The 26740-nt window shown below is 46.5% G+C and overlaps 1 protein-coding gene across 2 annotated transcripts; it reads right to left on the bottom strand.

Moving 5' to 3' along the window:
• Positions 1-493: 493 nt before the first annotated feature.
• Positions 494-22824, bottom strand: LOC116967466 (mitoferrin-2-like). 2 transcript variants are annotated; one of them, XM_033014056.1, is made up of 5 exons: positions 22486-22599; positions 18067-18152; positions 10681-10909; positions 7396-7452; positions 494-3506 (listed from the first exon to the last, which is right to left on the bottom strand). In XM_033014056.1, exons 3-5 carry the CDS (start codon positions 10901-10903, stop codon positions 2980-2982), a joined length of 807 nt encoding a protein of 268 aa, XP_032869947.1. In that variant the 5' UTR covers positions 10904-10909; positions 18067-18152; positions 22486-22599; the 3' UTR covers positions 494-2979. The 2 variants fall into 2 exon arrangements, with proteins under 2 accessions (XP_032869947.1, XP_032869946.1); XM_033014055.1 differs by lacking the exon at positions 18067-18152 and having other exon boundaries at positions 22486-22824.
• Between the last annotated feature and the right edge of the window lie 3916 nt (positions 22825-26740).

Raw genomic sequence — 26740 nt, 5'->3', positions numbered from 1 at the left:
CTGTTTACTTTACTGTTCTTTTTACAATCCATGTTCTCGGGATATCTAAATCCAAATTTTATTAGTTATTTATGTTATGACATCGGTTGGAAGCTGCATACCAAATCTCGTTGCGCTTATGTGCAATGACAATAAAATATATTATTGTTATTATTATCATAGTTTATACTGAAGATGGGCACAAAAATGCTGAACTGTTTCAGCAGTTCTGGCAGTATTTCTGGAAAGGAAAGGTGACGTTTCATGTTAGAATTCTTCTTCAGACTCAAAGACCACAAGAATTGTTTGATCGTTTTTAATGTATTTTTAAAGTGGTGAAAAGGGTTGCATTAAAACTCATTGCAGTTCAGCTAATTAAGTCAATTGAGACATACACAATGTCACCAAGTCACGTATAGCATGGGGTCTCAAGTGACAAATTAATTCTCATTGTTTGTAAACCACAAACTCAATCCCCCTGAGATTCTATCACAAACTGACGTTTCCACCAATGTATTGCAACAACCAGTTTAAAGAGACTTTTTAATTTAGCATTTTAAAAATACATGGTATTTGGTTTCAAAGCATCTCGAGAATTTCCAGTGGATATCAATCTTTATGCTTCAGTAGAAAATCATACTCCAAAGAGACAATAAGTTATCGTTTCAGAGAGTGAGAAAGGATCATTTTAAAAATACCAATGTTTACAGCAGCTGAGCAGTGAAAATCCAATTACCCAATGCATAAGGCCGGAGGAGCAGAGTGGTTGAGGTGTTTGAGGTAGCCAATGGTTTTGTATCCAATCTCCTCAACCCAAGCCTGGACATTTTATTAGTGTTGGGCAGTTACTATCCCGATACGATTCTCTCAATAAATTGCTCATCATTGGCCTCGGGGATTCTATCAGGAGCCAGAACTGCCACCCCAAACATCAACTGCGGGACATCATGTCAGAAGACCATCCTCACCAACTGTTCCATTGGGGAGTGAGGGTGATCTAGGATTTGCCCTCCAGAGTCTCATTATTCCCGACTCATTCCTGCCCATGAAAGGCTTGGTTGGGGTGAAGAAAAGGAGTAAAAGAGACAGGGATAACACTACTCAGTGGCCTCGATTGGCGATTGAAACTGGAAAATCTTGGCAACCTTAAAATGGCAATTGGAGTTTTATTTCTAAAAATAAAAAATGTCAGTAGTTTTTATTCTCTGATCAGATTGAAACCATGCAGGGAATGAGGTGGTCTCAACCTCGCAGTGGCTAAAGTTCAGCAGATAAATACGGGGGGGGGGGGGGGTTGGGGAAAGTGGAGAAAGAAAGAACAAGAGGGCGAGGTAGAGAGGAGCAGCAAGTCTCACACAGGCACAATGGACATTCAGCACCATACAGATGAGCAGGAATGAACTTCCACCGGCCACGCATGGAAACGGGAGAACCCGCAGAGAGATCAAAGGCTTTAACAAAGGTGCGCATTTCACCATCGGGTAATCTTCATACTTATGGTCAATAAAAACTTTTGAAACAGTCAAGCTCCTTGCCACCCCTCCTCCTATGCCGTACCTTGCATCAATTGTAGGAACTTGACAAGTAGGAAGAGAAAGGCAACTCATTTTTTCCCCTCAGTAACTGGTGGCAAAAAACACAATCTGATAATCTATCTCTCTGCGCCTGACCAAAATATGTATAAAATGTATTTTGTCTGTTTCAACGTAAGCACCATCTTCCCTCTGGGCAGCCATGGATGGAGTTAGGGAGTTGCACAAACAGCAGATATCAGCAACAGTACTCTATTCAACCAAGCCCACGGGCATCCTTACCTAATGCATTTGTTCATCTAATGCCCAGCATGGAACAGACAGAGGTGCAGACCCAACACCCTTTCCTACTTTCCTCCAATGCACTCACACCTCACCCACATTTGCCACAGACAAAGGTAGGTAAATTCCTATGCACATCTGCATTGACCATCCACTCAACGTTCATCTACTTCCCCACCCAGTACCTTTCTCTCTGCCACTTTATCCACATTTTCTGCCTCGCCTCTCACCCACAAATTACTCCTTCACTCCTCTCCATAACATCCTAACATACCCTTCTCACATTCCCTCCCCCTCTTTTTCTCCTTTACCGCTTCCCATACAAATATCCTCTTATTTCTACCTCACTCATCTCCCTCGCCTATCTATTCCTTACCTCCTCCACAAACCCAACTCCTCTTCCTCAACCTTCCTCGCCTCCCTTACATGCTTCCCCACTCACACTCTTTTCAACCATTTCCCCTCACTCACACTCTCCTTTCTTCCCCCTGCTCCACCACTACTTTTGACAACCTCCCTCCTCCATTAAGCTCTCCCTTAACCCAACAGCCAACTCACATAGATCAGAGATTAAGTGTCAAATATTTGTCACCTTGGATTGGAAGGTCTTTCTTACTTGCGCAAGCACACACTGCCCACTCCAGTATGTGCACTTGCGTATTGCAGGACAAGCTCAAATAAAACAAGCTACCCATCTCATTTCATACGAACCCCTTCCCATACCCTGTCCACACTCGTACAACAATCCCTCTGCAAAACACAACCTTATTGAGTGTTGCAAATAACGCCCTGGTTTTAATTTCCCCGGTTAGAAACAGGATTTATTGAAACCGACATCCCCATCCATCGAGTACCGCAACTCACAGCCAGGGGATTCTGGAATTGCCCAAGTGTTAAGCGGTGCTCCAGATTTCAGCCACTGTCTGGGTTCAAAGGTCTTCTGTGATTCAAATTCAGCCCTCTTCCACGCCTGTATATTATTTGAAACTCGACTTTTAAAATTGGCCACTAAATTTTTTTTTAAGGTTGGTCTGGAAAAGAGAGGTCCTGTGCAAGGTCCCAAGGTAGTATGTAACATTATGCTAGGCACGCACACCGAGCATTACGGTATGCTAGTTCACCTCCTTGAAGTCCATGGGAGCCACTCGTTCAAAGCTGTGCCATATTTCTGATAAAACGGATGCCCTCACAAAGAGGGCGACAAGTCCTGTTTCTGCCTCTTGGTAATGACGCTCTTGAAGAACTCGTAGACCGACCAGGAAATGGCAGTGGAGGGCATTTGGTAAATGATGCGGGCATGCACGCCCTTGAAGTAGGCGGGGAGGCCGCCCAGCTGGTAGACCGTCCGGAAGGCATTGGCCAGGCCCGAGAGGTGCCCGTTGTTGGACTTCACTGTGTTTACCGCCAGGCTTTCCTGGGTGTTCAGCAGAGTCTTGCACACGTCCAGTGGGGTGGTGGCGGCTGCGGCCACCGCTCCCGCCATGGCCCCCGACACCACGTGCGTGGCGGGATGGTACAGCCGCGCCGGGTTCAGCCACTCCTGCATGACCTCGTAAGTTATGAAGTGGATGGCCTGGAAGGGCACGTTCATGGTCAGCTGCGTGGTGTAGCTGCGGTAAAAGGCACTGCTCCCTTCCACCTGACGCACCACCCGTATGCAATGCAACACGCCGTTGTAGGGAGATTTGAACATCTGCATCCGTTGCTTGATGGCTGTGGGCAGCAGGGGAAGTGGGAGAGAGGCAGAGAAAGAAAGGGTTAACACAGCCTCCATTCACCCTCCGCAACTGCCCAACAGAAACAGGATGCTGGAAGAACACAACTAGTCAAGCAACACCTGTGAATACATTACAGCATAGGCCTCTGGCCCAATCTACTCTTAATCTACTCTGGCCCGTGCTGAACACAAACACCAAATAGCCAAGGGCAGAAAACGCTTGTTGGAGTGGAATACAGACCAGCAAACAGCAGGAGGGAGGTGGGGACAGCATCAAGCAGGAAATTAGGGATGCGTTTAGCAAAGGTACAGCTGTTATCATGGGTGACTTTAATCTACATATAGATTTGGTCAACCAAATTGGTAGCAGTGCAGAGGAGGTGGATTTCCTGGAATGGATACGGAATGGGTTTTTAAACCAATATGTACAGGAACCGACTAGAGGGCAGGCCTAGACTGGGTATTGTGTAATGAGGAAGGATTAATTAGCGATCTTGCTGTGCAAGGCCCCTTGGGCAACAGTGAACATAATGCGGTGGAATTCTTCATTAGGATGGAGAGTAAATTCAGAGACTAAGGACCTGAAATTGAATAAAGGAGACTTTGAAGGTACGAGACAGGAATTGGCTGGGATAGACGGGCAAATTATACTTAAAGGGTTGACAGTGGAGATGCAATATCGAAGATTTAAAGACTGCATGGATGAACTCCAGAAATTGTTCATCCCTATCTGGCGAAAAAATAAAACTGGGAAGGCGGCTCAACCGTGGCTGACGAGGGAAGTCAAGGATAGTGTTAAAGCCAAGGCAGAGGCATATAAATTGGCCAGAAGAGGCGGCAAACCAGAGGACTGAGAGAAATTTAGATCTTAGAGGAGGACAAAGGAGTTAATAAAGAGGGGGGGTGGGGGGGAAGAGCATGAAAGAAAGCTTGCAGGAAATATAAAAACTGACTGTAAAAGTTTCTGTAAGTATATAAAAAGGAAAGGATTAGCGAATGTAGGTCCCTTACAGTCAGAGACAGGTGAATTTATAATGGGAAATAAGGAAATGGCAGAACAATTATATGAGTACTTTGGTTCCGTCTTCACAAAGGAAGACACAAACAATATCTCCCGGAAATACTAGGGGACCAAGGATCTAGTGGGAGGGAGGAACTGAAGGGAATCCCCATTAGTCAGAAAATGGTGTTAGGTAAACTGTTGAGTCAGATGGTCTGCATCCCAGAGTACTCAAGGAGGTGGCCCTAGAAATCGTGGATGCATTGGTGATAATGTTCCAATGTTCTCTCGACTCTGGATCAGTTCCTGCGGACTGGAGGGTACCAATGTAACTCCACTTTTTAAGAAAGGAGGGAGAGAGAAAATGGCGAGAGGAAATGGAGACCAGTTAGCCTACTGGTCTCCATTTTTGCCTCCACCACAGTGAGGTGCTTGGAGGACTCACTGTGGTGGTGTTAATTTGTGTTTATTGTTGTTATTATTGTATGATTGTATGTATGACTGCAGGCACAAAATTTCGTTCAGACCGTAAGGTCTGAATGACAATAAAGGCATTCAATTCAATTCAATTCAATACATCGTTAGTGGCAAGGGTGCAGGAGTCGATTATTAAAGATGTTATAGCAGCGCATTTGGAAAGGAGTGACGGGATCGGTCAAAGTCTGCATGGATTTATGAAGGGGCAATCATGCTTGACTAATCTTTTGGAATTTTTTGAGGATGTAACAAGTAGAATGGATACAGGAGAGCCAGTGGATGTGGTATGTCTGGACTTTCAAAGAGCCTTTGACAATGTCCCACACAAGAGATTAGCGTGTTAAATAAGAGCATGGGTATTGGGGGTAGGGTATTAACATGAATAGAGAACTGGTTCATAGACAGGAAGCAAAGGGTAGGAATTAACGGGTCATTTTCAGAATGGCAGGCAGTGACTAGTGGGGTGCCGCAAGGCTCGGTATTGGGAGCCCAGTTGTTTACAATATATACTGATTTTGACGAGGGAATTAAATGTAACATCTCTAAGTTTGCGGATGACACAACGCTGGGTGGCAGTGTGAGCTGCGAGGAGGATGCTATGAGGCTGCAGGGTGACTTGGGTAGGTTGGGTGAGTGGTCAGATGCAGTATAATGTGGATTAATGTGAGTTTATCCACTTTGGTGGCAAGAACAGGACGACAGATTATTATCTGAATGGTGCCAGATCAGGAGAAGGGGAGGTGCAACGAGACCTAGGTGTGCTTGTACATCAGTCACTGGAAGTAAGCATGCAGGTACAGCAGTGAAAAAAGCCAATGTTGGCCTTCATTGCTAGAGGATTTGAGTTTAGGAGCAAGGAGGTCCTATTGCAGTTGTGCTGGACACTGGGATCTTATATAAATATAAAATTCTTACAGGATTGGGCAGGGTAGATGCAGGAAAAATGTTCCTCATGTTGGGAGAGTCCAAAACTAGGGGGGGGTCACAGTTTAAGAATAAGGGGAAGGCCATTTAGATGAGGAAAAACTTTTTCACCCAGAGAGTTGTGAATCTGTGGAATTCTCTGCGACTGAAGGCAGTGGAGGCCAATTCACTGGATGTTTTCAAGAGAGAGTTAGATTTAGCTCTTAGGGCTAAGGGAATCAAGGGATTATGGGGAAAAAGCCAGAACGGGGTACTAATTTTGGACGATATTGAATGGCGGTGCTGTCTGAAAGGGCCGAAGGGCATACTCCTGCACCTATTTTCTATGTTTCTATGTCCCTATGATGCCAAGTTAAAAAGTAATAAAATTGAACTGCAGATGCTGGTTTATACAGGCGCATTTAAGCTGACAGCCAGCCCATTTTCAGTAGCTGAGCACTACATCACTTTAGGTACAAGCAGCCCTGCTCGAGGGGAATCTGTTGCCAGTTTCTATGTGCCCGTGATGTTGCTGCAAGCAAGGCTTTCACCGTACCTGTATCAAAACCATAGTTGTGTAAATAACAATAAATTTAAATTTTGCAGACTGCATGGTCCCAACCAATAATTGGGAATTTTGGTTAGGAGCTTCCAAAGCCCAAATGATACAATCGCAGCCATCAATGTCCCTGACTCTCAGTCTGATGAAGGGTCTCGACCCAAAACGTCACCTATTATTTTTCTCCAAAGATGTTGCCTGACCCACTGAGTTACTCAGGCTTTTTGTGTCTATCGTCAATGGTTGAGATGAGCTTGCAGAAGATAGACAGCAAAACTACTAGAATGCACAGTAATGATTTTAACTGCAGGATACTAAGGGGTGCTCAATAATGAGGGATGGGAGATGCGACACTGGCCTCATCTTGAGTACAGAGTAAATTGGTTGTTGTTGGCAAAGCGTGGAGAGTTAGAAACATAGAAAATAGGTGCAGGAGTAAGCCATTCTGCTCTTCGAGCCTGCACCGCCATTCAATAGGATCATGGCTGATCATCCAACTCAGTATCCTGTACCTGCCTTCTCTCCATACCCACTGATCCCTTTAGCCACAAGGGCCATATCTAACTCCCTCTTAAATATAGCCAATGAACTGGCCTCAACTACCTTCTGTGGCAGAGAATTCCACAGATTCACCACTCTGTGTAAAAAATGTTTTTCTCACCTCGGTCCTAAAAGACTTCCCCCTTATCCTTAAACTATGACCCCTTGCTCTGGACTTCCCCAACATCGGGAATAATCTTCCTGCATCTAGCCTGTCCAACCCCTTAAGAATTTTGTTAGTTTCTATAAGATCCCCCCTCAATCTTCTAAATTCTAGCGAGTACAAGCCGAGTCTATCCAGTCTTTCTTCATATGAAAGTCCTGCCATCCCAGGAATCAGTCTGGTGCCAATGTGTAAAGCTTTCGAAATTGGAATGTGAACCAACCCTCACTCAGAAGCCCTTACCTTCAGCTGGCGTCATGATGGAGTCGTGCAGCAGCGTTGCAGTGCTTCCTGCAATACCTGCAGAATAAAAATGGAGACATCAGCAGGCCTGGGCCTCGCGTCATAAAAGCCTCGGGATTTCGACACACAACCCAACTCGCTCACCCTCTTCAGCAAGCGAGGTACAGAGTGACAAAGGACAGACATCTCACTCCCATCAAACGGACAACAGGCAATTTCAACAGCACATGCCTACAGCCAAGGCGCACTGCCGCAAGGTAAGACTTCTTTAGAGATTAAGCAGTCTTGGCATCAAGAAACAAGGCAAGGGAAGCAGGAAGACAAGAAGGAAGATGCTCCACATACACAGGGATCCAAATAATATGTGGCAGAGCAACAAAGGATTGCCTCTGGGACTCCATTCTCTTGCTGTGGAAAGAAAGTACGAGATGAAATTGTATCTTTGCTCATCATCGAATCCACTCCTGTCGGTTGGATGCTTCAAGACAGTGGTCAGACCAAAACGTCAGAGAAGACCAGCCAAGAGATACGAGGACCATGAGATGTACTGGCATGTGAAAATTATGCATTATCAATGTAACAGTTTACAATGTGATGATGTGGATTTCCTTTTTGTCTGATTAGGAAGGGATGTCATAGTAGCGGACGTTGTATTTAAATGTATCATGTGTTACCATTAGTCAGAAAGGTCAGAGGACACATGTTGTCGGGATGTAAAGGAATGGTTGACAAATAAACCAAAACGTTTTTGTTCAGTATCCTTGAAGTGTGTTTATTACATTCGGATCAAGGCGTGAATCTGACATTCCCATTCTCCTTGGAGTTTAGAAGAATAGTATCTCATTGAAATGGCCAAACCTACGACAGGAGCTAATAGATTGAAATGTTTCGAACCAGTCGCTCACAAAATAAGAGATCAGCCATTCAGGTCTGAGCTAAGTAATTGCTTCACCCTGAAGTTAAAGAAACTTCGGAATTCCGTCCCAAGCGAGCAATGGAGGATTTGTCGCTGTGCCTTCAACATAAAGATGAATACATTTTTGTACAATAAAGGAATCAAGGAATAGGAAGCAAGCATTAGGGGGACAGCAGCCTGGCTACAACAACCATGTATTAATGCCTGAATAATACCCAATGTAAAGAATAAAGCAAACAGCAGAAGAAATAGGCCATATGGTCTCGGTCATGCATGCCCTGCCAGGCAATGAGTGGTGCAGAGGTACAAGATCAGACATAATGTTGAATGACAGAGCTAGCAACTGGGACAAATCGTCTACACCTAATTCATAGAAACATAGAAATTAGGTGCAGGAGTAAGCCATTCGGCCCTTTGAGCCTGCACCGCCATTCAATATGACCATGGCTGATCATCCAACTCAGTATCCTGTACCTGCCTTCTCTCCATACCCCCTGATCCCTTTAGCCACAAGGGCCACATCTAACTCCCTCTTAAATATAGCCAATGAACTGGCCTCAACTACCTTCTGTGGCAGAGAATTCCAGAGATTCACCACTTTCCTATTCTTATTCCTATTTCATTCCTATTCTTGCGTACTTTTGCTCCAGCTTTAGATTAGTTCACCATCACGTGTACGGTGAATATTATCTAGTCATCATCACTTAGTCCATTTTGTGAGTTTGCTTCGTCCAACTTGCCTGCATTGTAATGGCACGCTTCAAATACTTGACTGTGTGAAGAGCTTTTGGTTTTCTCAGGGTGAAGAAGCGTTGCAATATAAATCAAAGCATTTCTTTGGTCGGTGCTTCAGACAGTTGGATGACGCTTACAACAGATAACTTAACTCATCCAAAGTGTCAGCAGGACAGCATGCAATCTCCACAGGTATATCAAAATATTTCACAATACACAGGAACAACTTGCCCATTCAATCCAGCCACACTAGACATGAACCACCTCTCTCCCTGTCGCACACCAACTCTGACAATTGTAACACAAACTATCCAGATCATTCATCCTAGACAGGACGTGTAACAATGAAAAGCAATGTTGGGTGAAAAAAAATAATTCTATCAATATTTTGATCTATTAACATTATTTCAGTCCTGTCTTTGTTTTTTATACATCACTAAACCTTTCAGCCACCCTTATATGTTATGGGAAATGGAGTAAAAAATAACTCGGAAGTAAAGAAACAAGGTACAAAGCCAAAATGGCCTTTGCCGAGTTGGTTATATGGGACTGCGCTCAACGTTGCTGCAGCTGGTGCACACAAAGACTTCTTCTTGATGGCTTCAAACCATCTGACTCCCTCCAGGGAGTTTTCAGCTGAGTTAGGTCTTTGCTCCACAAAGGCCAGGAGTTGGGAGCTTACCAACTGCCCCCTTGTCAGGAATTCTGAGTCAGGTCAGAGGTGTGGGACCCAACTCCCAGGCACATGTCAGGAGGCAACAGCCATCTCCCCGAATACTCACGCTGCACAGGAGAATACCCCAAGCCCCTATGCTTCAAGTTTGACTGCAGGGTCAGAAAAGTTAGGACATGGCAGAAAAGTCCAACTATGGTCAAAGATCAGCCCCCGACTTATTGATCAGTAGAGCCAGCACACTGCATATATCCTGCACCTATATGTTTAATGAACTAGTTCTTTGTTGGATCCAATGATTTGTGCTTCTCTGCTCTTTCAGACCCAAGGTGGTTCCCTCGATCATTTGCCAACTCTCTGGACTGTTAAAGTGCCATCAATATGAAATCTAATGGGAAGGGATCCATCAGGAGTCAATAGTCAACCTGACTAATCTGCCCCCATCTCCCTTTCCCATAATAATGAAGTATTGAGAGTCCTACACCATTCAATTGGAGCTAGGTCAGAACTTAAGACCCCCCCCCCCACTTGAACACTTGGCTCTGGGGCACAGCCCTCTTAATGGGGCAAGTTCAATAAATCTAGGCTTCACTGAGAAGATGAAAAAACCCATGAGACTCAAAAGACACAACCTCCGAGGGACCATAAACTTGGGGCTAGGTTAGAGCCCTCAGAACCTACAGAAAGGGGCAAGTTCAAGAAATTGAAGATTCACTCAGGAGAAGATGAAATCGCAACACAGCACGTCTAACAGAGAGAGACACACACAAAGTTAAATCATTTATCCCACTCAGAGGAACAACTAGCTAAAAGAGCAGACATTGCTATCCAACAGACAAGCATGCAACAGACAACTATTTTAGAGAAGCTTACAGTCGCCGGCTGATTTAAGTACAAGAGCTGAGCCAGGATTGCAGCAGATTGTTAGAGACAGAACTCATCGGACTTAATTGTCTAATACCGTTTGCCAAGTGACTATTGCCACCATGATTGATGGCGTCACTTAAAGTCCTTTTCATTTTCTCATAGCAGGCAAAGTACATAGCGTGGGCGGGGCCCGCACCGACCACCATCGCATTCAGTCCTCGCAGAGGCCGCCAGATGCCTTCTGTGTGGATCATCCTCAGGAGACCATCAAATACATTCTTGTACTGTGCGTTGGGATGGGGCTGTAAACTCTGCATGCGTGTCTGCGTAGAGGAAAAAAAAAGGCAAAATGAGAGGGTGCCTTGGGTTAGTTCACATGTTCACGTTATAGGACTAGAATTAGGCCATTCGGCCCATCGAGTCTACTCTGCCATTCAATCATGGCTGATCTCTGCCTCCTAATCCTATTTTCCTGCCTTCTCCCCATAACCTCTGACACCCATTCTAATCAAGAATTTGTCTATCTCTGCTTTAAACATATCCACTGACTTGGCCTCCACAGCCATCTGTGGCAATGAGTCCCACAGATTAACTATCCTCTGACTGAAGAAGTTCCTCCTCACCTCCTTTCTTAAACAGCACCCTATCACGGGTGTCAGCAGTCGCCTGTAAAGGTCGCGTAAGTGGGACAGGCCCTAAACACATAAAAGTGCTGGAGTAACTCAGCAACCCAAGCAGCATCTCACTAGAACATGGATAGGTGACGTATCGGGTCGAGACCCTTCTTCACACTCAGATTTTTCTTTGTTAATAAGCCAAGAGTGACTTTCAAATTTAAAATTGCCCCTACAGCAGAGTCTGCATCAGCAATGTCATTGGAAGGTTTCAAACAAAGCATTACGCTGCAAATTTGGAGAATCCTGCTCATTTAAAAAAAGAAGTAAAATGTTCTTCCTGGGTGGCTTAAAAAGGTCATAAAACGTTCAGGTTTACTATCGAGCTAACTACCATCACTGGGTTTTGGGTGGGAGAAGATAAAACTGGCTTCAACATGACTATTGAGGTTGAGGGTTGTAAACCTCGCCTTCTATGTTTTTCTGTGACTAATAGACGTGAGCAAACAACCTGTTAAACTATAACCAGGATTTTGCCATCTCGTGCACGGCATGAAAATTGCACGACAGGCATGTACGGAGTCTGGGGGTGGAATTATCACAGGCAAACACAGACACAATGAGTTCTGCTCCATTATATTCAAGAACATGGTGTCAACTGCAATTGACAAAGGGCACTGTCCAAACAAGCAGCAGATGAATAGCAAAGGCCCAGAGATAAACTGTGCACGCAAAATGGCTTGTACATCACCACACCCGAGTTAGGGGCATATTTTTGTGACTTGATGGCACTCCGCCCATGATGTGAATGCTAGCTCAGAGCTTTAACTTAGTTTCATTTAGAGATACAGCATAGAAACAGGCCCCATCGGCCCACCAAGTCCACGCTGATCATCAATCACCCATACACTAGTTCTATGTTATCCCACTTTTGCATCCTACACACTAGGGGCAATTTTACAGAAGCCAATATAACCTACTAACCTGCACGTCTTTGGAGTGTGGGAGGAAACGGGAGCATACAGTTTAGATGTCCAGCATGGAAACGGGGCCCTTGGCCTACTGAGTCCACGCTGACCAACAATCACCCACACACTAGTTCCATCCGACACATTAGCGACAATTTGCAGAAGACAATTAACCTACAAACCTGTACACCTTTGGCATGTTGGAGGAAACCGGCACACTCGGAGAAAACCCACATGGTCACAGGGAGAAAGTACAAATTCGGCTCAGATATCGCTCGTAGTCAGGATCGAACCTGGGTCTCTGGTGCAGCGAGGCAGCAACTCTACCGCAGCGCCATGATGTCACCATCCCAATCCCCCACTACATTTACCTGTAAAACTATTCTCCCAGCCACTTCCATCAATTCTCACAGATTTTACCACTCACCTACGCCAGCCAGGGGCAACAGTGGGCAATTAATCCACCAACCCGTACAGCTTTCAGATGTGCGAGAAAGCTGGAGCTCCTGGCAGAAAACCCCCCTGGTCAGAAGAATTACCTGCAAACTCCACATAGACAGCATCCAATATCAGGTTTGAATCCTGATCTCTGAAGCTCTGATTAACTCTGCTACCTGCACCATAACACAAGAGCTGCGGCATTCGCTAAGAGTCAGCCGTAAGGTTGTAGGTTTAGTATTTCGTATAGTTCAGAGATACCTCGTGGAAACGGGCCCTTCGGCCCACCAAATCCATCGATCACCCACTCCTACTACTTCTAGGAACCATACCTAACTAATGATCCTGTTAAAATAATCCTAACAGATCACTACCTTTGAAGCAAGCTGTATTTGCGTGCAAACATGAGCTGATGTTTATGATTAGCTCTCAGAACGAGCACAAGTCAATGTTGCCAATTCTGATGTGCAAGGCACAGCAAGAGCCAAACACCAGGGGGAGGGGGCCAGTGGGAGGGGAGCATCATTTCTATTTTAAGGTATTCCAAGGCATATCAAATGATTTTGAAATGTATTCAGAAGTAAGATGGAAAATGTTGCAACCATTTTGTGCATAGAGTTCCCACAACAAAATAACACAAAGGAATATACTAAACTATCGTTATAACGGACCATGGGTGGGGAGAAGGGGGAAATGGCCAATGGTCAGCTATAACCGAGTAGGGTATTATCATTGTATAAGCGGAAACAAACAACTCCATTTGCTGAAGCTAGACACAAAATGCCGGAGTAACTCAGGACTCTGGATAGAAGGAATGGGAAACGTTTCAGATCAAGACCCTTCCTCAGACAGTCAGACTCAAGAAGTGTCTGGTCTTCAGGTCTGAGGGAGGATCTCAACCCAAAACATCGCCCATTCCTTCTCTCCAGAGATGCTGCCTGCCCTGCTGAGTTACTCCAGCATTTTGTGTTTATCTTCGGTTTAAACCAGCATCTGCAGTTCCCTCCAACAAAACTCCATTTGCTGGTCGATAAACAAAAGGAAAAAGTGCTGGCATGACTCAGCAAGTGAATCATCCAGCCAGTTCTCTGTTGCTCATTTTAATGACATGCAAAACAGAAGCAGAGCGGATATCTGTTGGCAATAGTATTGCAGATGTTCTAGGGGTGCAAATTCAAATCCATTGGCTGCTTTCATGTCAATTAATTATGGACATTTGGAATTAAGTAGTTTGCTTCCCGATCACATTACTGATGCTATTGGATTGCTGCCAATCTGCTTGCTCAACAAGAATCAGGGATTAAATTGAATTGAATTGAATACATTTTATTACATACAAGGAATTTGCCTTGGTGCTTTGCCCGCAAGTAACAACACGATATACCGTGGACAATTAAAAATAAAACATTATAATTTAAACACGTGAAGAATTAAATAAAATACCAAAGCAAAAGGAGGATTTGGCTGTTGAGTAGAGCTGCTGTTTGTGGGGAAAAAAGCTGTTTTTATGTCTGACTGTGGCGGCTTTGACAGTCTAGAGTCGCCTTCCAGAGGGAAGTGCTTCAAAGAGTCTGTGGCCTATACATGACTTCACATGTACAGCAATCTGGTTAATTCTCAACTTCCCTCTAAACTAAAAGGTCCAGAAAGATACCCAGTTCGATACGAGATGGGTAATAACTTCTGGTCTGCCAGAGATACCCACATCCATGACGATTCAATGTTCTCCAGAGATGCTGCCTGCCCTGCTGAGTTACTCCAGCAATTTGTGTGTTTTCTGTTTTATCCGTTTTATTTATTGATGTGTGTATATATTTACACAATGGTATATGGACACACTGATCTGTTCTGTATTTATGTGTTCTATATTCTGTTGCGCTGAAGCAAAGCAAGAATTTCATTGTCCTATCTGGGACACATGACAATAAACTCTCTTGAATCTTGAAGTGCCATTCCTCCAGTTTGTGTCTTGTCTCTGTGTAAACTTGAAGGAAAAGGGAGCACCAGCCATTACCATGGTCCTGCGCTCCTGTCAGCTCTTCATATGGTGCCGAGTGGACAATGAAGGCAACACAGAGATGGATGAGTGGAACTTGTAGCACCCAGAGTCCCAGGTTGAATCTTGACATCAGGTGCCATGCGGAGTTCGACCTGTCGTAGAATTGGTTTCCTCAAGAGAGACACAAAGTGCTGGAGTAAAGGGCCTGTCCCACTTGCATGCGTCTGGCGCGACCAAACGTGGTCCCTTGAGGCGTACGGGCGCGCGGGGCCAGTCCCACTTCCAAGCGCGGAGGCTTATGGAGTTGTGCGGGGTTGGTCCCGACAACACGCGGGGCTCCGAAAATCCCGCACTGTCCGAAAATGTTATGCGCCAACGGCCTGTCGGCCTGCAGGCGCATTGAGGGCGTACGCAGCGCCTTGACGTCGTACGTCTAGCGCGTGGTGTTGTGCGATGACGTCACTGCCCGGCGTGGCGTTGCGTGATGACGTCACTGCCCCGCGTGGCGTTGCGTGATGACGTCACCGCCCGACGACCAAATTCAGTCGGCCCCCCTCCTGCCCAGCTGATTGGTAAGTATGACCAAGTAAGTATTGGCAAATTACATCACTCGCAAACTTAGCGCGAACTCCGTTTCCGTTTGGTCGCGCCAAACGCATGCAATCGCATGCAAGTGGGACAGGCACTTAACTCAGCAGGTCAGGCAGCATTCCTGGAGAACGTTGATAGGTGACGGTTCGGTTCGGGACCCTTCAGACTTTGGATACTCTGGTTTCCAACTGCAGATGATGGTTTACACTAGATAGACACAGCGCTGTTGCAACTCAGCGGGTCAGGTAGCATCTTTGGATAAAAAGGATGGGTGACTTTTCAGGTCAGAACACTTCTTCCGACTGAAGGAAGGGGGGGAGTAACTGGAGGTAGGAAAAGGCCGGCAACAGACGACCAAGAGAGGGTGGACCCCTTAATGGCCTATTGTTGACTCTTGGGAAAACAGGGCAGATCACTACCACTTCAGCCAAAGGGGAAAGTCTTTGGCTTCTTATTGAGAGCCCTGTACCTGCCAGCTCAGCACAAAGCAGCCACTGATTGCTTCCTTCTTGTAAAGCTACTTAGCAAACAATTATTTTTCTCGTCACCCAAGCAACTCATGATGACACTGCAAATTTTAAAACCAGGTGCACCACCCAAACGGAACTGAATTTAGCAACAGCCCCTGACAGATACCTACTTAGATTCCAGTAATTACTTAAAAGACAAGTGACTTGCATAAGTATTCCTACCGAGAAATCAGAGCGGTTTCAATGCAGGAAGCTTGGCCAGTCATTGTGTGTACAGAACATAACTACAGTTGAAAGTAGACAAAAATGCTGGAGAAACTCAGCGGGTGAGGCATAATTTATGGAGCAAAGGAAATAGGCAACGTTTCGTCCCGAAACATTGCCTATTTCCTTCGCTCCATAGATGCTGCCTCACCCGCTGAATTTCTCCAGCATTTTTGTCTACCTTCGATTTTCCAGCATCTGCAGTTCCTTCTTAAACATAACTGCTGTTGAAGCAGCTTTCACATAGGCACATGGGTATGCAGGGAATGGAGGGACATGGATTACATGCAGGCAAAGGAGATTAGTTTACCTTTGCATCATCTTCGGCACAGACATTGTGGCCCAAACAGCCTGTTCATGTGCTGTACTGATCTATAAAAAGTCAAAGTACTAGAGTAACTCAGCAGGTCTGGCAGCATCTCCAGGGAACATGGATCAGTGACATTTCAGGTCTGAACCTTCGAGTCTGACAAAGGGTCCTGAATAAAAATGTCACCTATCAATATTCTCCAGAGATGCTGCCTGACCTGCAGAGTTGCTCCAGCACATTGTGTCTTTGTTTTGTAAACATTGCATCTGTAGTTCCTCGTTTCTACATCTTACTGATGCACATGTTCTACATTTATATACCATTCACTATACAAAAAGGTCTCAGCCCGAACTTTCAAGTTGAAAGAGACACTACAGATAGATATAAAATGCTGGAGTAACTCAGCGGGTCAGGCAGCATCACAGGAGAAAAGGATGGGTGACTTTTCGAGCCGAGATTCTTCAGACACATCCGTTTTCTCCTTTCTCCAGGGACTTAGTTGGAAGGAAGGTCTCCACCCAAAACATCACCCCTCCTTTTTCTCCAGAGATGCTGCCTGGACCACTTAGTTACTCCAGAACTTTGTGCCTATCTTTGGTATAAAGCACCATCTGCAGTACTTTGTTTTTACATTTAGTTTAACCACCACGCTTGTTTGCATCTTTTATTTTTACAGAGAACGGCCTCACAATGAATCCCAGAAGCTGACATTACCTAGAACTGCTTGCCATTTACTATAGAACAAACTGTTGCAGCAAAGAGTCTGAGTGCACTGAGCATATAATTCATAGGTAAAATTATAGGTTGCTCAAGGCAGCAGCCTCAAACTGAAAGTCACCCTACAGTGCATTCAGAAAGTATTCAGACCCATTCACTTTTTCACCATTTTGTTACGTTATTGCCTTACTTTAAAATGGATTTAATTCTTCTTTTATCATCAATCGACACACAATACCCCAGAATGAAGAAGCAAAAACAGGTGTTTAGAAATTTTTGCAAAGTAATTAAAAATAAATAACTGAAATATCACATTTACATAAGTATTCAGACCCTTTGCTATGACACTCAAAATTGAGCTTCGGTTCATCCTGTTTCCACTGACCCCCCCCAGAACCAGAGGCACTGAACCAGACGGGACGCCGAACGAGTCGGCCAGAACGCATGGATACGTCCCCACGCCCGGGTGCTTGCTCGGTTCGGAAGAATCTCCAGGAGCCCGGGACAGTGGACTCCTGCGCCACATGGACTGGCTCGCTCAAGTCCAAGTGGGCCGGCTTCAAACGAGCCACGGACACAGTTTCGCGCCAGCCTCCCATGTCCAAATTAAATGTAGTAGGCCCATGCCGCAGCACGCGAAAGGAACCTTCATAGGGGCGCTGCAAGGAGTCACACCGAAGAAAGACGTGGGGGCAGCCCATCAGCAGCAGTGGCACATGGGAAGGGGCCATCCCATGACGCGGCGTTGGGACGGGATGACCATAATTAGACTGTCTCCAAAATCCCTCGGCATGGCCTCTTCTTCCCAGATATGGGAGCTGATGTTGAAAGTTTGTGACTTGGGTTTAATTTACACCAGCATGGAAACGGGATCTTTGGCCCACCAAGACCATGCCAACCCATCGATAACCCGTTTACACTAGTTTTATGTTATCCCATTTCTCATCTACTCCCTGCACACAAGGGGCAATTTTATAGGGGCCAATTAACCTGCAAACCCGCAGGTCTTTGTGATGTGGAAGGAGCCCGGAGCACCTGGAGGAAACCCACGCAGTCACATGAAGAATGTGGAAACGCAGCACAGACAGCACACGAGGTCAGGATCGAACCTGGATTGAATCTTGCTCTACCAGCCGCACCGTTGGGCCACCCTCTTCAACTGCTTCCTCCCAGTGACAAACAGCAGGTCCTTAAACTGCAATGCAAATTCCATCCATTTAGAGGCACAGTGGACACAATCGTCAATGAACATCAACTTCAAGTGAGAAATACAAGGAACAGCATCAGCAACCAAGAATTGTTGTGAGTTTACAATGTTACTTGACTCCATCAACTGGGATGGACTATGCCACCCTTTTCAAATTTGTCTGGCTACAGAAATATATATTGCATCAGCATCATTCAAAAATGGTCTCTGTGGTCATAATCAATTGGTCTATAACAGGGCAGCACAGTGGCACAGCTGCTGCCTCACAGAGACCCGGGTTCAATCCTGGCCACAAGTGCTAAATGTGTGGAGTTTGCACGTTCTCCTCATGACTGTGTGAGTTTTCTCTGGGTGCTCCGGTTTCCTCCCAATTCCTAAAGACATGCAGGTCTGTTGTGTGTAGGATCTAAAAATGGGATTACATAGAACTAGTGTGAACAGATGTGTGAACTGGTGTTCAGTGTGGACTCGGTGGGCTGTAGAGTCTGTTTCCATGCCGCATCTCAAAAAATACAATCTAAAAAAAAACAAGCAAACCTTCGTGAGACTAGCAGCAAGATAGGCTGCACATCACTCGGATACACGAATCTTGCTCACCAAAATGGCGCATCTCACCTCAAACGGTCTCCAGCAGGAGTAGATTTAATCCATAGAATAAAACGGAGACATTATTTTGTGTCCGGCACCAAACCAAAATTAGCCCAGATTCAAACATTGGCGTTTGCCTGTATGCATGCGGGACTGCCCTCCAAATTCAAAGTCACCTCATTCAATGAAGATCACAAGATAATTACAATGCTGAGGTCCCCTGGAGAATGGGCTTGAGAGGGATAGGTCAGTCATGATCGAATGGAGTAGTCTTAATTGGCCGAGTGGCCTAATTCTGCTCTTATAATTTATGATCTTATGATCAATTGAACCCAGCTGTACAACATCAATCTGTAACCGCTGCAGTCAGGATGAGACTCTCAAAAACACAGAGAACTTCCCTATCTCAGGCGGCAATTCTGCATGAAGGTAGAGATAACAAACAGCACCCTATCTTGGGTGGGTCACTGCCGGCCCAGCGTGCAGCCTGCAACACTGCTGGGGGTTACAACTCTAACGTGAAGCAACACGAGAGAAGAACATAATGTAGAAGCAATGAACTGCAGACGCTGGTTTACACAAAAACACAAAGTGTTGGATTAATTTAGTGGATCAGGCAGCCTCCCTTGAGAATGTGGATCAGTGACGTTTTGAGCTACGCCCCGTATTCAGACTAAGTTGGGAGGTGGGGGGGGAAGAATGCTGGAAGAGAGGAGGGGCAGGACAAAGTGTGCCTGGTAATTGGTGAACACAGGTGAGAGAGGGGGGGGGGGGGTTGATAGACAGATGCTTGGACGAAGACCAGAGATGAAAAAACAGATGGTGCAAGACAATAGACAATAGGTGCAGGAGTAGGTCATTCGGCCCTTCGAGCCAGCACCGCCATTCAATGTGATCATGGCTGATCATCCCCAATCTTCTGATTCAATTCCTGCCTTCTCCCCATATCCCCTGACTCCGTTATTTTTAAGAGCCCTATCTAGCTCTCTCTTGAAAGCATCCAGAGAACCCACCTCCACGGTAGAGAATTCCTCAGACTCACCACTCACTCTCTGTGAGAAAAACATAGAAACATAGAAAATAGGTGCAGGAGTAGGCCATTCGGCCCTTCGAGCCTGCACCGCCATTCAATATGATCATGGCTGATCATCCAACTCAGTATCCTGTACCTGCCTTCTCTCCATACCCCCTGATCCCTTTAGCCACAAGGGCCACATCTAACTCCCTCTTAAAAATAGCCAATGAACTGGCCTCAACTACCTTCTGTGGCAGAGAATTCCAGAGACTCACCACTCTCTGTGTGAAAAGTGTTTCCTCGTCTCCGTTCTAAATGGCTTACTCCTTATTCTTAAACTGTGGCCCCTGGTTCTGGCAAAAGGATTGAAGAGCTGTGAACTGAACAGCAACTGAAACGCAACACAGCATGCTCTTTTATCGAACATTATCACAGGCTTACGGTACCTAGGACTGTTGGCGTGGTGCTGTTTGCAGCATCTCATCCAGTTACAGGATACTCCAGAGATATCCACCTGTCTCCACTCCTTAGTTTAGTTTAGAGATATAGCGTGGAAACAGGCCCTTCGGCCCACCAAGTCCACACCGACCACTGATCATCCGCACACTAGTTCCATGCTATCGCAACCTGCACACTAGGGGCAATTTACCTCAGAGAAGCCAAGTAACCCACAAACCTGCATGTCTTTGGAATATGGTAGCAAGCCGGAGCATCCAGACAAAACCCATGCAGCACAGGAGAACATACAAACTCGGTATAGACGGTCAGGATCGAACCCGGGTCTCTGGCGTTGTGAAGCAGATGCTCTACCGCTGAGCTACTGTGCCGCACCTACAGTCTACATTTCAATACCATCCTTTTTAGCCACCTCAGAAGGCACAAAACCAGAGTAGAAACCATTCAATAAGTTGTAGAATTATCCCAAAGTGTTCTCCATAGCTACGAGTTGCAATACATCAGGCATTTACATCTTTAGACAAAGCTATGCTGGAGCAGTTCTAAAACCACATTATAATGATAGTGCCTACAGAAAGAACAGGTTGGAGTACTTGTTACAGTAGTCTCATTGCCCCAAGTACACAACTGTAGGTTTGAGCTGATATTACAGTCTCCAGATATATCCTTGAGCAGGGCCACAGTTATTATCCAGCAAATAAAAAGTGCTGAAGCACTCAGAGGATCAGGCAGTATCTTTGGAGAACTTGGAGAGATGAGTTTCAGAACAGGACATTTCTTCAGAATGAAGAGTCCAGATCCGAAACAACATCTATTTATGATCTCCAGAGATGCTGCCTGACCCGCTCAGTACTCCAGCACATTGTGTCTTTTTTTTTGTAAACCAGCATTTGCAGTTCCTTGCTTCTACTTATAATCCAGCAATCCCTCATTCTTCAGTGCAACAGGTATACATAGACAGTTTGAACAGTCACTTCCCATTATGATCTACTACCAAGGTATTAAACTTCCAGGTGATTAGGGTCCCAGTTTTCTCTGTAACAATCCCTCCAGTCCCAGTCTAGGCTGTACAGCTACAGGCGGGTGTTTCCCTGACTGCCTAATGCTTCTGCCCCATAAACACTGTTACTACGCAGAGACCAGTGCCCTGTCTGTACAGGCACATGTCCGACGACCAATGCTGTCCCTGTCACCCAATCGCACACACTCATCACCCACCTCCAGTGTCCACCATGAGCACCCACCCACAACGGCCACCGTCCCAGCTCCCACTCTAATGGCCCCTGCACCACCCTCATTCATTACCCCAGCACCAACTCTCACCACCCACACCTACAGCACCCACTGTCACTACATCTGCACCCTCCATCCCCAGCACCCAACTGCCATTGCCCCAGCACCCACTGTCTTTGCCCACACCCCCATCACCCACTGTCACCAGCACCCATCGTCATTGCCCCAGCACCCATCATCTTTATCCACCTACCCTGCGCCCACTGTCACCCCCCAGTACCCACTTTCACCACCCATACACACACTGCCATCGATCACACCCCCAGCATCCACCAACGCCACCCATACCCCAGCATCCACTGTCATCGTCCAGCACCCACTGTCACCACCCATACCCCAGCATCCACTGTCATCGTCCAGCACCCATGTCACCACCCCAGCACCCACTGTTTTCACCCACACGCACAGCACCCACTGACACTATCCATGCCCCAGCACCCACTGACACACACAGCACCTACGGACACCATCCACACACACACACAACACCCACTGACACCCACAGCACCCACTGACACACACAGCACCCACCGACACACACAGCACCCACACCATCTACTGACACACACAGCACCCACTGACACACACAGCACCCACCGACACACACACAGCACCCACCGACACACACACAGCACCCACACACACACACAACACCCACTGACACACACAGCACCCACACCATCCACTGACACACACAGCACCCACTGACACACACAGCACCCACACCATCCACTGACACACACAGCACCCACTGACACACACAGCACCCACTCACACAGCACCCACCCACTGACAGACACACAGCACCCACTGTCAAGGTCCCTCACCCATGTCACCGACCCAGCACCTATGTATTCTCCCACACCCACCCCCCAGCACCCACTGACACACACAACACACACTCACCCACCCTCATCACCCTCCCGTGCCCACAGCCCCACGCCGGGCTAGACGGTGTGAGCCGCTCACCTTCACCGAGTCGATGGGGTACATGAGCGAGTGCTCCAGGATACCGGCCACTGAGCCCGCCAGCATGTGCGCCCTGACCGAAGCGCTCTCGGGGAGCGACTCGTAGACGTCGCCGGACGCGGACAGGGACTCGGGCCCGGCGGCCTGCACCTCACCCCGGGGCTCCGTGAGCAGGTGAGGGGGGCGGCCGAGACCGCGCTGGGAGCCGGCACAGCCCACCTCCATGAGGGGAGAGCGGGGAGACGGAGAGACGGGGAGCGGGGAGACGGGGAGCGGGGCGAGGGCGGCGTCGATGAGGGAGCAGCCCGCTTGCCGGCGCCCAGCGCCCGCCTTATAGACCAAGGCCCGCCCCCTGACGCACACCCGCCGCCCGGCGTGACAGACGCACCCTGACGTCCCCACGTCACAACAATGATGGACAGCCGCGCTCACCAATCACCCCCTGGCTGGAGGGCGGGATCTACACAAACCCTGTCTGCGATTGGACGACCATCGACACGCCCCCACCCACCCTCCACCAATAGAAATCCCACGATTGACCTCAAACCCGAATGGCTGCCCCCTCTATCAATCAGGACCATCCCTTGCTGCTGAGTGGTCGGTGGCAGCAAAGGTCCCGCCCCTCCCGCCCCACTGCTTGGACATGGACAGAAGTTACCTAAACTTCATGGGATAGTCAAGAGTGTTTTATTGTCTACATGCCCCAGACTGAACAATCAAATTCTTACTCGCAGCAGCACAACAGAATATGCAAACATAGTAGACTGTAAACAATATAATAAACCAGAGAGAAAAAAAAAGTTCAGTGTGTGTATGTAATTGTAATTAATTTAATAGCCAAGTGTGTATATAACACTAAATAACACTAAAAATAATATTGCAAACGATTTTGCAGTCCAAACGTGCCCGGAGCAACAGATGCACTTGCACCGTTACTGAAAGAGCAGATTTATGCATTGGGGTTATTTCATGTCTCGGAGTTAGTGTGGGTGGAATTTTTGGGGAAGTTCCCACGTTTCATTGATCCACTTTCAGATATTAATTATCTGAGTTGAGGTGAGACGCATTCAGCAAGGGGGGGGGGGGGCAATTACTTCAAGCAACAAGCAGTCCCAAACGTACATTTCCAACTGCGAATGTCAGTCCAACCTTCGGGCGTAACCAGCTCTCGGCACGAAAATGGACATTGAGATAAGAAGGGTTTCGGCCCGAAACGTCGCCTATTTCCTTCGCTCCATAGATGCTGCTGCACCCGCTGAGTTTCCCCAGCAATTCTGTGTACCATTGAGATAAGAAGGACGGTTTCATGCAACTGAACAGGTGGCTGAATGGGCGTTCAGATAGGAATAGGCGAGTGTGCAAACCACTCTGGGAGAAGTTGGAGCTGCCGTACGTTGCAGGGTCATCTCAATGAGGCAATTGAGGGGGACACAAATGCGCATGGACTACGGGAGTCCATCTGCTCAGCAACCAACGCCTGCTTCCACTTTGAGCTTCTCATCCTTGTTTTTGCATTCCTCTTTTTTTTTGCTCTCACTATTTGTCCAGGCCTTCTCGGAACTGAATGAGCCTTGTATGCTTTTGATTTTAAATCGTTCTGTTGGAAGTGGCTGTACAAATTCCATAGACCCTAAAGCTCTGGTACAGCTTTCGATGTCGAGGTTTTCCATCGCCTCTAGCTCTAAACATATTTCTTTGGAAAGGACTCCATGCCCCCACTGACGACCCATCTCCAACATTCCGCCTCATCATCCTCCTCCTCCTAGACACCCCTTTTGCCGGCCTTCTACCCTCTCTTGACTAATAACATGTCATTGGCCATCTCAAATCAAAGGTATGGCCATTGACACGTGTCCAGTTATGCACTTTTTTGTAGGATGCAATGAACACTCGTTGTTCCAAAAATATCCTGACACCACTCTCGAACTCATTGCCTGCTACATCGACGACTGCATTGGAGCTGCCTCCAGCGCTCGTGCAAAACTCTTAATTTCATCAACCTCACTGCCAACTATTCTGCCCTTAAATTCACCTGGATCATCTCTGACACATTTCTCCTCTTTCTTGAGTTCACTGTCTCCATCTCAAGAGACAAACTATCCACTGAAATCAACTACTAGTCTACACCACCCACCCTGTCCCTTATATGTACCCCCATCCCTTGCTGAAAGCTTATTTTCCCTTCCCCCTGTCTCCCCTGTGCCCCACCTGGCCTCGCACTATTTTCTTCCCTTCCCCAATTTCATCCACCTATATTCCTTCCTCTGTCTTCACAATGCACACATCTTCTATCCTTATCTTGCTCCTTGTATCTTCATCTTTGGCCTTTGTCCACTCATCTCCCTATCGAAACCATCCCTCACTCATATCCACTATCACTCACCAGGTTTTGTCCTGCCCCTCCTCTCTTCCAACTTTCTCCTCCCCTCCACCTCACCTCCTCCTCATCACCATAATTCTGAAAAAGGGTCCCGACCCAAAGCATCACCTATCTATGTTGTCCAGAGATACTGCCTGACCTGCTGAATTTCTTAAGCACTTTGTATCTTTTTTCTTCCAATAAGGTAGTACTGCTACAATGCAATAGTTATAGTCTTAAGACACCTCGTGTTATGGAAAATTATTCAAATTATTCTTTGACAAACAGTAGGGTCCCTGCACTGATCTCTGTGGTACACTGCTGATCACAGGCTTCCAATCACAACAGCAATCCTTTGTCCCCTATTACCAAGCCAAGATGTGACCCAATGAGCTACTATCTACCTCACTGGAGATCCTTGGACTATCTTTGATAGGACTATACCGGACTTTATCTTGCACTAAATGTTATTCCCTTTATCATATATCTGTACACTGTGGATGACTTGATTGTAATCATGTATTGTCATTCCACTGAATGGTTAGCACGCAACAAAATTGTTCACTGCACCTCAGTACAAGTGACAATGAACTAAACTAACTAACTAACTAACTTGGGGAGTATTCCACGGTGCCAAATTACCTTAGGGAAAGGTCTTAATTACTATAATTCAGAGTACTGATTACATGATCCCTCGCTGAACATGTTCTACTGTAATTTAAAGTCCCTGCCTTTACTCTCACCTTGGTGAAAGTAGTAAGGACTCACCAAGTGTTTTTTCCAGGTTTGCTGGGTTTTATTTTCCCAATGGTGACATTGTCTCTTCACCCGGTCTGCTTGAGGTGGGTACACTCTTTAGTTATGCCCTAGTCTATTTCCTGCTGCTTTCCTGCTGCTTTCTCCCAAGTCAGGTCATAAGGGCATGGTCATAAGGGCACCTGCGGCTGGGACAGATTGCCTCTCCACTGCAGTACTGAAGTGTGGGGCACCTGCCTGACGAGCCAGTCATTAATCTTGGAGCAAAACACAAAGTGCTTTTTAAAAATATTTAAAAGACATTTCGACAAGTACAAGGATAGGAAAGGCTCAGAGCCATAGTCATAGAGCCCTACAGCGTGGAAACAGGCCCTTTATCCCAACCTTTCCACACCGAGCAACATGTCCCATCTACACTAGTCCCACCTACCTGCATTTGGCCAACATCCCTCTAAACCTTTCTTATTCATGAAGCCTGTCTAATTGTTCCTTAAACATTCCAAATGTACCTGCCTCAACTAACTCCTCTGTCAGCTCGTTCCATAGACCCACCATCCTGTGCGTAAAAAAGTACCTACTCGAGTTCCGATTAAATCTTTCCCCCTCACCTTAAAGTTAAGTCTTCTGGTTCTCAAGTCCCCTACTCTAGGCAAGACTCTGTACATTTACCTGATCTATTCCTCTCATGATTTTGTACCCTCTATAATATCACCCTTCATTTTCCTGCCCTCCAAGGAAAGAAAGTCCAAGCCTGCTCAACCTCTCCCTATAGCTAAGGCCTGACAACCTCATAAATATTCTCTGCCCCCTTTCCAACTTGACAATATCTTTCCAATGACACGGTGACCAAAACATGTTTATATGGATATGGGCCAAACACAGAAGGTGGAACAAGTGTAGGTGGGACATCTTGGTTGGTAAGGGCAAGTTCAGCCGACGGGTCTGTTTCCGTGCTGTATGACTCCATGACTCTATGCTGGAGGAATTCAGTGAATAAGGCAGAATCTGTGGACTGAATGGGTAGTCTGAAGAAGGGGCTTGTCCCAAAACGTCACTTGCCCATTCCTTCCCAGATGCAAGAACCAAGGAACTGCAGATGTTGGTTTACAAAAAGGGCACAAACTGCTGAAGTAACTCAAT

The sequence above is a fragment of the Amblyraja radiata genome, chromosome 39, assembly GCF_010909765.2.
Source record: "Amblyraja radiata isolate CabotCenter1 chromosome 39, sAmbRad1.1.pri, whole genome shotgun sequence".
NCBI classification, from domain to species: Eukaryota; Metazoa; Chordata; class Chondrichthyes; order Rajiformes; family Rajidae; genus Amblyraja; species Amblyraja radiata.
The sequence above is the reverse complement of the archived record's forward strand: the minus strand, read 5'-3'. Positions and strand labels throughout refer to the sequence as shown.